Raw genomic sequence first — 14259 nt, forward strand, 5'->3', positions numbered from 1 at the left:
TGTGTATCTAGTTGTAGTTATTTATTATTAACACCTATATTTATATCACTACAAAAAATCCCTTTTATACTGTGATATATTGTATTAGCGACAAATACAAATCCTTACATTTACCTAAAAAACAACAGGTAGTTTATCCAATATTTATTTATTCCTGTAATTTTCCTAGTCCTTTTATACTTTATTATTGTAGGACTGCATGGATATGTACCGTTATTTATCTGATCCCAGCAAATAGTCTATAAAATTGATGGGAGGGGCCTGAATACCTTAAACTAGTACCCGATTGGTCTGCTATTATGTCCCACCTCCGAAATATTTATTATGCTCAGGAACGATATTGTCTGCAGTAATGACAGAACCTTCATTCGTGTTGGAGCCTTAGTTTTGTAAAGGGTCGTTGCCTCACTGACATACAACGAATATAACATCGGAAAAATGTGTGAAGTTAATAGTTTACATATTCCCGCGAACCTGTTTGATGCCAATCAACAACAAATAGTAAGTTTTTAATTTTTTTAAAACTATGAGATAAATATTAACGTAATTGTTTCTAGGGTGACTACTATAACCAAGCCTACTTAAGTGAGTTATTTTGTCGAAACCAAAACGAACAACATCACTATTCATATATTTCTACTAGTACCAATCCTAGTGATTCCAAAACCAAAGCGCGGCCTTCCAGGAGATGTCGAATATATTATAAATCATATCAGTTGCTGGAACTTGAGAGCGAGTTCTCACGTAATCCCTATATTTCCCGGCCGAGAAAGATCGCTTTGTCCCATACATTAAGTTTGACAGAGAAACAAGTAAAGGTATGGTTTCAAAATAGGCGAATGAAGAACAAAAAGGAGTCGATGATTGGATACAGTAAAGAACACAATAGGGCAGCCTCTACTGCAAGTAGTGCCTCTATAAGACTGTCTAGTGTCAGTGAAGATTTCGAGTATGGGGGGCATGAAAGTGCTCCAGTGAAGAGCTTGCTGAATCAACCTATGATTCCAGTGAACTATATACAATTGATTGCTGTCCCCGTGAACAGTTTGCTTAATCAACCTATGGTGCCTATGAGCGATGAACAGCAATGGAATGCTGGCCCCACGAACAGTTTGCCTAATCAACCTATGGTGCCTATGAGCGATGAACAGCAATTGAATGCTGGCCCCGCGAACAGTTTGCTTAATCAACCTATGGTGCCTATGAGCGATGAACAGCAATTGAATGCTGGCCCCGCGAACAGTTTGCCTAATCAACCTATGATTCCAGTGGACTATGCACAATTGGATACTCTCCCCGTGAACAATTTGTCTAATCAGCCTTTGATTCCTATGAGCAATGAACAGCAATTGAATGCTGGCCCCGTGAACAGTCTGCTCAATCAAGCTATGATTCGTATGAGCGATGAACAGCAATTAAATGCTGCTTCCGTGAATGGCTTCCAGAACCCAACTATAATGCCAATGAATGCTGCTCCTTTAATTTGCGATAGCCATGGTGCCTCTCAATGGAATAGTTATGGAATGGATTACCCTGAACCACCACTCTACCAGCCTGCCAGTGAGACATTGCCAAACATCCCATATCCAGCATTTAACCATCATAACCAATACATACCAGATAATCAATTAATGGGTACTACAAGCCCTCTAACGTATCATGGATCCGATGTGAAGCAAGAGCCTCAACAATATCCAATTAGCTCCGCTGAAATTTTTTTTTCAGTTAACATGCATCCCACCGAAATCCCTGTGGTATATGTCTAATTTTAATATTTGTGTATCTATAGATACCCTGTGTGTAAGATATATAAATTAATATTTAAAGTTTACACAAATGTTCAATTATATAATGTAGTCAATATGAATGATATTGTAACTGTTAAGTATGTGATTAAAAATAAAATTTGTACATTACAAGATCTTCTAAAATTCTACAGAGGTACTTTTCTCTTATTTTAGAATTTTGTAACATATTTGTATATAGTTAAAAATTTTTATAACAAATAGTTGTTTTCTTTTTGTAATTGTAAAACGATAACTAAATCCCTGTGTATATTGTATTGATTTCATATTAAATATATAGTTAATATTAAGTTTTAGCACTTTGTACTTATCAACCCGCCGTCAGAATTATTATTTCTTAAAAAATATTAATACTATATATAAAATTTATCGAAATTCTAAAACCATTGTTTTGTATCAATTGTCGAACTTAAAAGCAATAACATTGCGAGAATATTTTTATGTACCTGCCTTTTGTACAGCGATAACTGTTTTTGAAAAAAGTTACACTCTCCTGATCACAATATTTGTCATCACTTTCGTTAAGTCTCTTAAGATGCAGTTTTTGAAACAATTATCTAAAAATAATAGCTAATAATATATTATATTCAAACTGGTCAAAAAGTCAAAGTATAGCATTAACTTGTTGTTTTCATCAACGACACAATTTTTGAAGTAGTAACATATTCGGTAAATACATCATTGTTCCTAAAACACAAATGACAAAAAAAGCGAATTGGCGTGTGTACGGAGATGCCAGAACTACTCATGCGCTTTTACTCTGATAGGCCGACAGATTTCACAGCCATGCGTTGTTTTCTGCGAGAGTTGTGGATAATAAGAAATTTTTAGATTAATTTTATGTTTAACAAAGTTTGTTGCGTAAATATTATTTGTTTTTTATTAAAATTTAACAGCAGAAGTCTATAATGTATCGTAGACTAAGATGTTTATGGCGTGTTATAAGGAACATTAAAAACAATACTATATTAAAATTGTGGAACTAAGAGCTGAAATGAAAGCAGAAACAGCTCTACAGTAACAACATTGCTTCGGAGAAATTCCATCAGGCAAGCAGAAATATAAATTAGCAGGTGGTGGAATCGTTAACAAGATTTCAATACATTAGAAATTACAAATTTGGTAACATAGTGATTTTGATAGTGAGAGAGACTGAATGAAACTTTTATTATGGGCTTATGGCTCAATATGACAATTACCAACACAAAGTTGTAAGAGCTGAAACAATTAAAGATGGGTATATAATTAATATAGGATAACGATAGAAAATCGTGAATAAGTGTAATATAATATTATACATTATTAAATTAAAATGCATAAGGCAGTAACAGGAGAAACTCAGGAAAATTTCGCGGATATAAAACAATTACTTAATACGGAAACCCATGAATGAAAGGAACCAGAACTTAACGTAATACGATATATATGCTCTCTAGTGAATTTAAAATGTATTAGTTGAATAAACAAATGTTAATTGGGTAGATTACGTACCAGGAATTATCTCTACATAAAGTAACATATAAACGTGATATGGAAAGAACTTTAATGTTTATATCATAACTTGCTAACTATTGTGGCTGTTTAATTAATTGTACCTTAAGTCCTAAAATAATAAGTGCATTAGATATACTATAATGTTGAAATAAATTGTATTTTATAATGTTATTGTTGTTTCGTTATATCACATAAAGCCAATATAAAGGAAAAAGTAAATTTGATGCGGTTACGTTGCATTATACATTTTGATAACGTGCATTAGCTGTTTTATGGGTAGGGATGCTAAGTGTATACATAATAATGATGTATCTAGAACACCGAAATATCCTTTTTTTATTGTAAATCAGCTAAAATAAAATTCAAGCATTCACCAATTTTCCTCTTTATATAGTTTCAATAAATAGTACTACAAAATATAAAATTTACTTTGATGTTTTATCATAAATTAACAGAAAAAACAATTTAAGCCCAGTGTTTTGTGCTCGCCATCGAACAAAAAAAACAGTATTGTGTACTCGGTTTCTGATTTGTAAACCCTGCCTTTGTAATATTGTTTTTTTTTATTAATTTATTACATTGTTTTATATCCTTGCCAACTAGCTTACATATTTTTACTATAACTTCGTGGAAGATCCTTCGGCCCTATCCTAGTTTCTAATGTAACAATGTTTATGTATCAACACTGGTATATTTTTATTAATTGCACAACACAAGATTATTTTTTGATTCCTTTGAGTTATTATCTTCATGTTATCTCAGAGTTGGACTATTTCGATATTGATAAGAGTATAGAGGCTGTCGTCATGTCTCATTGTAATTATTTTGATTTCCCGTGTGATAGCACGCAGATATTTTCAGGAGATTAATCTAGAAGAGTTGTATTTTAGTTATATTAGTTTACGCGGAACATCCTAATACTTGCTTGCATAAGAGCAATTTATTATATACTGATAATGGTGATTTTCTTTGAATTAACTAAAACATTTTCTTATATTTTATCTCTAGTCTTTTCTTTTTTTTATTTATATGTTCCCTACAGCGAAGTTATTGTTATGGATGCTTGTGTGGTCTGATTATACGTGCACAATTAATGCGCAGATTTATGTGCATTACTTTTTATTTTTTAAACTCTTGTCCAATAATTTATATTGTTGTTTGGCTGTTAAACCTGTTTGTGTTTTGTTGTAATTTTGTGCACATTCTTCGATATTGTCTCCGACAGCAAGGATCGCAGTATGATCATTTAATGTAGGCATCGTGACATTTCCGGTTTGTGGTATATCATATTTGTAGAGTCGGCAGATAATTTAATTTCGAATACTTTTTTTAACTTGTTTTATTGTAGAGTAAACTTCCAGTTGTTTCACTTTAAGATTTCTGGCTGTGATTATAGATTTCTATATTTCACTGTGTTGTTTCAGTAATATTTTCTATAGGTTACAATATCGTGTAGTATAGCATATGCAAATAATATTAAGCTTATGCAAAAGTCATCATCGTGGCGAGTACATTAAAAAAAAATAAAAAAATATTCCCAGCTTAACTATTTGTTTTTTTTTCCTGTTGCGGAAATATAAATAGAGACCCTCGTAATACAATTTGAAAATATTCAAACCATCTAGATATATGCGTCGTTCAGTAGAAAACCATTGAATAATTAGTACTTCATACATGATTGTAAGAACAATATTATGTATCATTTCTTATTCTTACAATTGCTAATAAAATTGTTTTAGTTTTAATACTGCGCCTTCTTTAGGATTCAACGTTATGTAAAACAGTAATTCCTAAACGATTTAAACATAATGCTGGGAGAGATAAATAAATAATTTAATTGTTACATATTTCTTATATTTACTAGTAAATTTATTTGTATTTTAATAGCGCTTCTTATTTAATAACTATAAAACTATCATTTTTACAAGTAATATCACATATTTCAAGACAATTTAAACATATTTCTGTAAACTGCTAATAAATAAACCGCTGTAATTATTTAGGTCTTATGTATCGTACTCTATTTTTCTTATGTTAATTTTACAAGTTTATTTTTTTCATTCAGATAATCACTGAATATGATAATATAATTTATTCATATATTTGGTAATTGATATTTAATATAAATACGTTAACCGATAACAAATTTAAAACAAATCAAATTAATAACCCCTAAGATAAATAACAAATGTTTTAAGAATAATAATTATTATCAATAATTTCTTATATTGCCTAATAAATTCTTTTGACCTTTAATTTTTTTTCTATATTTCAAACTCCTCTCTTACCAAATAGGGGTTTATCTGGAGTGGACCTACAGTTTAACGTAGGCTCTGAACCACGATCATTGCCGTAAAGCCTACCAACTGGCGAGTGACCAACTTAGAAATGATTCCAACCTGGTTACTGGGTGTGACTGGCATCATTTTCCTTGTCGGATTTTGCACTCTTGTCTAATATTAAATAATCACAAACATAAATTTATGACCATGCTATAGCAGGATTCGAACCCACCCCTATCGCAATAGTAGGTGGACCGTCCTGTCGCCTCTACTACTGTGCCAACCAAGCCAGATAATTTAATATGTAGTTTCACATTTCTAAAGCAAATCACCATAATTCTTTCCTCTCTTCCATAGCGTACCCCATGATTTTCAAATATTAAGAAAATTTACCTATTAAACACTACTTGTAAATCACATGTAAACAATCACTATAATTTACTGTGAATGCGTTGATTCTTTATGCCACTTTCCTTGTAAACTTTTTATATAATTAGCTGATTTATTGAGTATCATTTAGTTTTAATTATAATTTCCTGTTCTTTTTTTATGTTTTAATATTTCTATTTTTCAAATGAAAAGTACTCCTAAAATTCGTTTTAGTTGTATCAAACGCTCTTCGACTTTATAATTTGCTATCTGCAAAGGATCATTAAATAGTTTTACATTATGAAAAACACTGTTTTTGTTGTAGCATCATACGTTCATTTGAAAAACTTTCAGCTCACTATTATGTATCAGTCATAGAACTTAGAACTATTGAACTAATACCAATAGCAGCTGATGTAAATAAACGATGATCTGCTTATTATTGTCGGTAAGTATGGTTTAACACAATAAACACTAATATAAATTAGATATTTTTGTGAATTGAAAAAATTAGTATAATATACAATCAAATCTCAGTTTAACATAATATATTATCGCCAACGGTGATTTTGAAATCAAGTACGTATCAATCACTATTCATGTAAAAATAGTTTGTAGAAAATTACAAGAAAAAACAATTACCGTCACAAACGCCTTACTGTGAATTAATTTTAATACACTTTTAATACCCAATTTTCGTCTTACATTTCATAATAATTTCTAATTTAATTAAGCACTAGTACCGAAATTTGTGGAATATACCGATCTTTAAACTCTAAAGGTGCACAGGTTATCTTCCAAAAGTTATACATTTTTATTGACTAATAAGTACATTAATGATTAACAATTATAGAGATTATAATTAAAATATAAAAATTTTTATTCGACCGATATTATATATTTTACTTATGTAACTGTAAAATACGTAATGTGTGTGTGAGTGTAGCTATAATTATTTATTATTAACATCTATATTTATAGCACTGTACAAAAAAATCCCTTTTGTACTGTGATATATTGTTTTAGCCAGAAATACAAATCTCTACAATTACATAAAAAACAACAGGCAGCTTTTGCAATATTTAATTTTTGCTATAATTTCCCTAATCCTTTAATATTTTTTTATTGCCTGGCTATTTTTTTTTCGTTTACTAGATTGACCAGTTAGAACCAAATGGTTTTCGGCTGATGGCGCTTCAGGTTCGGGATATGGTTGTTTTGCGGGCGACTAGGACAGTCGTAGTTTGTTTATTACCGGGATTTGTGCACGGGTAGGGATTTCATTAAGATGTCGTGTTCTAAGGTTCCTATGGAAAACTTCACACTGAGCATTTTTACGAAATGTTTCACAAACTGGATGCCTGTTTCGAGGTGTGTATTGACGTTCCTCATAAACCATGTGGCTTTGAGTAACGCACGGACTTTTTTGGTTTGGAACACTTGAAGTAGTTCAAGTTGTCTCTCTGAGACATACCTGTACTACACTTGTGCTCCATGGAGGCGGATTGGACAGACTAGAATTTTATACAGAGTCGCTTTCTGTGCGATTGGGAGTTTGTTTTTCTAGAATAGAGGAAATAATAGGTTGTACACGCCATTTCCTTTGCAAATGGCGTGCTGAATTTGGGCAGACCATTGGAATTTGCGGTCGAACTGGAGACCGAGGTATGAAAATTTCTGGAGCCATGGGATAGGAACTTTGTCGATTTGGAGGCGATAGTCGCGAAACTCATTGCGGTGGAAGAGAATAGCCTCAGTTTTGCTCTGGTTAATCTGAAGCCGCCAGAATTTGTACCACGCTGTCACTTGGTTCAGTTGTACTTGGAGTCTGCGTATTGCGTATTGCGTCGGGACAGTATTCGTTTGTGAAGAAATCGGTATCATCTGCATAAAATGCTGTCGGCAAAGTTTGTAGAGCCGGAAATCAGCCATATTAAAGTTGAATAGTGCTGGGCCTAATGGAGCGCCTTGCGGGACTCCTGTGGAGATTTGTTTATGAAAGGGGATTGCGTCAACGATCCTCACCTGAAAGGACCTACCTTCCAAGTATGAATCTATCAGGGATATTTGGTCATTCGTTAGACCTAGTTGTTTTGCTTTAAATATTAGACCGTGGTGCCATACTTGGTTGAAAGCTTTTTTAAATTTCGCGAAAGCGATTTTAGATACACACATGAATATGAGAAGGTATTCAGGATATTTCTCAGTTTTATATTGTTTGAATTATGTGCTGATACTGCCAGGGTCAGAACTATCTCTTGGTATGGTCCTCATGGAGATATCGACAGTCACCTGCGACAATCGCCATGGGGGCAATCTATCCTTTGAGGTGAACATCGGTGGAAAAGCCGCTTCAAATATGTAGTTAAATCAAAACAGTAGTGACGCACGTGATCAATATGCGCCTGTCAAAAGTTGTAGATTCGTTTTACAGTAAGACAGTATTTTCCTTCTTATGTTATTCTATTTAAAAAGACATAAAATTCTGTTTGAGAAGTTCGAGCATATAACCGAACGAACCTGTAAATTTGTCCGTTTATCAGACGTCTGCAAAATTAATCAAAATATTATAATTGCGGGTTGTAAACCGGAGAACGTTGTTTTAAGTCTTTGTTTTAATAAATTTTAAATCGCCCCAGTTTTTATTGAAAATATTATTTGCGCTTTGCAGCTGCACTTAATATTAGTAAAGCGTAAAGACAACAAAAGTTGATGCAAGAAGGGAAACATTGGAATAACTATGGATCAGGTTTTGTTAACATTTATAACATTCATTAATAATTCATTGCAGATGTATGCTGGAATCAGGAATGGTTTAATTCCTGGTGTAGAATTAGTGTTTTCCTCCAGAGTCCAATAGTGACTACTATGGAGATCAACCATAACGTGTTTTTGCAGTGGTTTGAAAATAAATCAGCTTTTAAAAAACTTGGAGGAATCATCAGTTATTGTTATGGACAATGCATCATTTAATAACACACTTGTGGAGAAAAAGTGCATCAGGAAAAGCTGCAATTACGGAATGGTTTAAAATACATAAAATAATTTTTGAAGAAACCATGTTAAAGAATGAACTATTTCAAATTACTACTGAGTAAATATAAATGAAATATTTCATTATATTTTATGTAATTTATTGTTTTAGAATTAGGCATGAGGAATGATACATGTAGATAAGATTGCTGAGCTTCTTGCGAACACAGTATTATATCTTCCTCCCTATCAGTCTATATTTATTCCAATTTAGTTCATATGGTGTATTGCAAAGAATTGTTATAATAGACATTCAGGTCGAGGTGTACATTCAAACCAGAACTGTCTATCCACACATACGTAAGTCTTAGTGGAAACAGGCATTGTCAAACAGGCAAATGGTAGAATGGTGAGCAAGTTTAGGATATAAGATAGGAAATAAACAGCTTAGTTCCTCACTTGATTAGTGTTTCTGGAAGTGAGAGTGAATGAACAAAACCTTATGAATGTTGGTTTATGATTCAATGCTGACGACTAGCCGATTGTGACGATTTTGACGATTATGATATATCTGAATATAAGAATATCTATTTTGGATATATAGAAATACTTCTAGGGTAGCGTGATGTTGCTGGATTCTATTAGCATTCCAAATTGTTATTTGGATATCTTTATTTGCTATATCGGGTTTTTGTTATGTTTATGTTACAGGCCTAATGTTTTTCAATTCTTAGTTTCTTCTTCTCCATTCTCGATAACACTCTCTCAGCAATACTTTAATCTTCTCAATTTCCAACTCTTTCCCTCCGTAATTATGCAAATAACTGTCGTTGTGGATGCATAGTGTTTTATAGCTGAAGCTCCTCCCTCGGGTTCTTCGTGGTGGTGGACAAGGCTGATCTAACAAAGCCTTTTCTGTACCCCGATTCGATGAGAATATCGAGGTGGGAAACACTCTTCCAACTAGAACTTCTCACGCTGATAAAAAATGTGCGTTTTGGACTCTTAAGGAATTTCCAAAAAATTGACTTCGGGTCCTCTTGGTATTTACGGTTATAACGATCATAAGGAGTCCTCTACCAGGTTTACCATTCGAGATGTTTCGTCTAGCCTCGGTACCTAAACCCTCATTATCCTATACACTCGATAACGAGCGGATGGGAATCATCCTTGTTGAACACGTCTGTTCTGTTTACTTTGTATCTTTTTGCTTGTATATATATTACAAGACGTTCAATATACTTCGGACGTTTTTTATAAGGTAATAATTCCTTTCCATGTCATAAATATTAAAAACTTCAATTAAAAGGTCTAATACATTAGACCCTCTAACAATAGGATCAAAAGAATTCTACAATTAGTGTAACTTACATTTTACATGGCTCTACCAACCATTCACAATAAATTTGCATTGCAACAGTTCTCTTCTGTAGATTTTCTGCTTGTGTCCATGCAATTGGCATCTTTTGCACTGCTGTATTGAGTTCGATTTTTTAAGCGGTTCAATTTTTATTTCGACCCCTAAAATTCTTTTAATACCAAAAATGGTTTTTGCGTCCGTATCATCTTCAAAGGTTAACATAAATAGAGGTAATGGCTTCTTTTGGACTAAAATTTCTCCTTTTTTATTTTTGGTCGTTTCTTTTTTTTAAATATTTGTTGCATTTAAGCGTTTAAGCCTGTTTTGGTTTAGTTCTACAATAATATTTTCACTTTTAGCTGTTGATGGAAGGCCATAACTTATTTTTGTGAATGTTGTACTACATTCGGCGTTAAATTTTATTTGTCCACCGTTTAGTACCGTTATTTTGAATACTATATATTTGGACCTCAGTGTTTCGTAAAGCAAGTCAAAATCGGTAGCATTACTTACGATAATTGGGAGTGGCCTGGGCATTCTAATTTCTTTATTTTGTTCATCGTTTTGTTTTATTTTTAATTGCTGCGGTGAAGATCCTCGCGTATTATTTGCTTTTTTTATTTTTAACCATTATCCAGCTTACTTCTTTCTGCAATTCTTCTCGATCTGTTTAGTATGTTAGAATTGGAGCAGTTGGGCTGCTTTTGTCGGCTTGGTGGTTTATCGTTGTTTCGTCCTTGCCCTCAGAGCTTTGTTTATTTAGTTGTAGCCGGAGGGCATTTATTTCTTTTTGCATATTGGCTAATGCAATTTCGAGACTCTCTCGTGCCGACTTTCCACGCATTGTAGAGTCCCTGTTTGTTCTGGGTTCTACTTTTGTTCTCTAAAATTAAAACTGCACTATGTGATACACCTGATGTCGATATTTCCAATTTATGTGTTTTTTGTGCAGTATTCTCCATATTTTGTTTACGCATTGTTCAAATAATACTGTTATTTTTATGTTTCAAATTATCCCACGCTGCATTTGTGGTCCAGATGTTGAGTTTTCGATCCTTAATGTTTTGTGGCATTTTGCATTTATTTTCTACTCGATTGGCCTTTTTCCCGATCACACTTTCATTTTTTCACCAGTCTTTAAAATGTTATTGGTAGACTTTTTTTAACGCCACATATGTTGCACTTTTGTTTCGTTTCACTGACCCTCTCTTCGAAACGTCAACTTGTATGACTTTTTATAATGTTATATTCTGACATTCCTTTTTACTTAAAAAGAAGGACCTTTAATTTAACATTCCACTGTTTTAACAGGATTACAAATATGGAGAATCAAAGGTAATTTTAGTTTCAGTTGTTACAAATAAGATAAGTAAATTAAATAACTTAAATATTGCAGTGAAAGTGAATTAATATGTCAAGTTTGTAATAAGACTTACTTAATACCAAGATAAATAAACAGATATCAGCATGAGCGTGCTGCACAACTAAAGCCGATGACAAGAAGGATCATGGGCCTTCTCTGTTTCCTCAACTTAATTATTTTAGCATTCAAACATATTGAATTTTGACAGAATCATTCTGGAATCCATGATATAGATGATAAACAATCTAATCGATATGTTTAGAATTTGTAGGGCTTTGAAAGTTGGAAGCCACAGAACGATAAGGAAAAATATATTAATGCTTAAAGAATTTTTCAGAAAACAAGAAGTGAAGTAGCATATACTGTAAATCGAGTAATCGTCAAGATAATATTTTCCATAAAACTATCGATGTGATTATTGCCTTACGAATGCATTTTAGGTAGGGTATGATAAGACAAGAAGAGTTACAGGGAAAAAAAATTGAGTCGGTCTATATAAGCCATTGTGTGGCCAATAAGCGGGCATATAACATTTTTTTTGTTAAGAATACAACACTCAATATTGAAGCAAGTACAAGCAGATAATATTAATCCCAGAATAATATCTTACAATCTAATTGTGACAAGGTAATTACAAATTTAATTAATTTCAATTAATTGTCAAGTTTCGAAGAATTGCAGATATATATATATATATATATATATATATATATATATATATATATATATATATATATGTATATATATATTAATAACCTAGCCTTTATTTCGAAAAATGTTCTATTGCAACTTTTAGTGTAATTTATTTTATTTTGTTTAGTAATTAGTGTGAGAAGTATCAAGCAATGTATCTACAAGGAAGTTGTTATAAAATTTTATTTAGATTTAATATATTTATAGTATTGTATATCCAAATATGTGGTAGTTTTGTAAATGGATGCTGAATTATTACTTTCACCTCGTTTAAAAGGTTCCGTAATTTAATATGTCATCTGCTTACTGTTCTTTAAAAGACATCTTTGTTATATATGTATATATGTATGGTATATATAAGTTGATATATAACTTATGAACATTACCTATTATTTTAAAGAAATATACAGAGTATATTTTACAACTTAAAGTCTAATGCTATGCTGATATCAGAAGTTTGGTTATAGATAAAATTATAAATATAATATAAGGTTATAGACGCAGACCGACCCACGGCCACCCAAGCAGTACAGAGAATATTCAAATATTTCTAAAATTCGGGACGCCGACGCAGTATAGTTTTACGATTATTTTTAATATATCCTATCTGCCTGCACATCTACCGGATGGGTTTGTTTGGGTCACCGATCTGTCGGCTATGCCAGGTAGCTTTATTGTTGGGTTTTCGTTTTATTAGAATATATTTATTTTTAGCTAATAATACGCAATAATCGATTTAAGCTTTAACTTTGCTTCTGCGCGTCCAGGTACCTCCGTTTTCTTCAAACAGAGAAACACAACTTTCACTAGGTTGATTAATATATAGTTACATATCCCTTGAAAGCTATTTTTACTGTTATTGAAACTTTTTTATTAATTTTTAAATATTATTTGCTTCCGCTTTTAAATATTTCTGACATGAGAACTTTACAGTGTAATTGAAAAGGGTAGGGTAAACATTGGATAAAGACATTCATAAAATATCGACTAAAAATAATTTTAAATAATTTCTAATAATATTGCCTTGAAGACCGATGACTGAAGGATAATCTAACCAATAATTATTCTTTTCTAAAATTTTTTTTTTGTTTCTTAGGTTACGTAAATAAATAACAAATATATTATATATATATATATATATATATATATATATATATATATATATATATATATATATATATATATATATATATATATATATATATATATATATACATATATATATATATATATATATATATATAATATATATATATATATATATATATATATATATATATATATATATATATATATATTGTTACTAGTCGTTTCCGTCTAACCTACAATTTATCTTTATGATCACTTAAATCTAGGTCTATAACTAGGAGGACCCATCGGCCCTAACTGAGTCTCTGGCGAAATAATGTTTATACATGTCACTGCTGAATTTTTTAATATATGCATCTCACTAGACAACACTACACAAGATCAGATGATTTGATACTTTTGAGTCTGTGTCCTGTTCTGGTGGTGTCCAATAGTTAGCAATATTTCAATATTCGTATGAGAATGGAGTCTTTCCTCATGCCCCCTTGCAATTTTCTTGATTTCTTGTCTAACTGTGGGTATCTGAAAGTCTCGACGTAGATAATCAGTCCTATAATATTCGGGTGCATCCACAATACCTCTCAGGAATTTGTTATGAAAAATTTGTATTAGATTTATGCTACTCTTTGCAGATTGTCCCCATAATTGAACTACGTATGTCCATATAGGTTTTAGTATTTGTTTAAATGATAGCAATTTATTATGGACTGATAATTGTGATTTTCTTCCAATTAGCCAGTACATTTTCCTATATTTCAATTCCAGTTCTTTTCTTTTCTTCTTTATATGTTCCTTCCAGCGAAGTTTTGCATCGAGATTCATTCCAAGATA

General features: G+C 31.9%; 1 protein-coding gene across 1 annotated transcript; it reads left to right on the plus strand.

Annotated features, from left to right (window-relative positions):
- Positions 1 to 362: 362 nt before the first annotated feature.
- On the plus strand, positions 363 to 2033 carry LOC143200096 (uncharacterized). The gene is made up of 2 exons (XM_076410396.1): positions 363 to 501; positions 558 to 2033. The coding sequence occupies exons 1-2, from the start codon at positions 439 to 441 to the stop codon at positions 1764 to 1766; spliced, it is 1272 nt and encodes a 423-aa protein (XP_076266511.1). The 5' UTR covers positions 363 to 438; the 3' UTR covers positions 1767 to 2033.
- The last annotated feature ends 12226 nt before the right edge of the window (positions 2034 to 14259 follow it).

The sequence above is a fragment of the Rhynchophorus ferrugineus genome, unplaced genomic scaffold (assembly GCF_030347505.1).
Source record: "Rhynchophorus ferrugineus isolate W39M unplaced genomic scaffold, kcgeb_rfMv2 rfM1, whole genome shotgun sequence".
NCBI lineage: Eukaryota > Metazoa > Arthropoda > Insecta > Coleoptera > Curculionidae > Rhynchophorus > Rhynchophorus ferrugineus.

Excerpts from the sequence above, each read along its gene's own strand:
- LOC143200096 (XM_076410396.1), top strand. The coding sequence starts at position 439 with ATGTGTGAAGTTAATAGTTTACATATTCCCGCGAACCTGTTTGATGCC. Across the intron at positions 502-557 it reads ATGCCAATCAACAACAAATA|GGTGACTACTATAACCAAGC; the intron begins GTAAGTTTTTAA and ends AATTGTTTCTAG.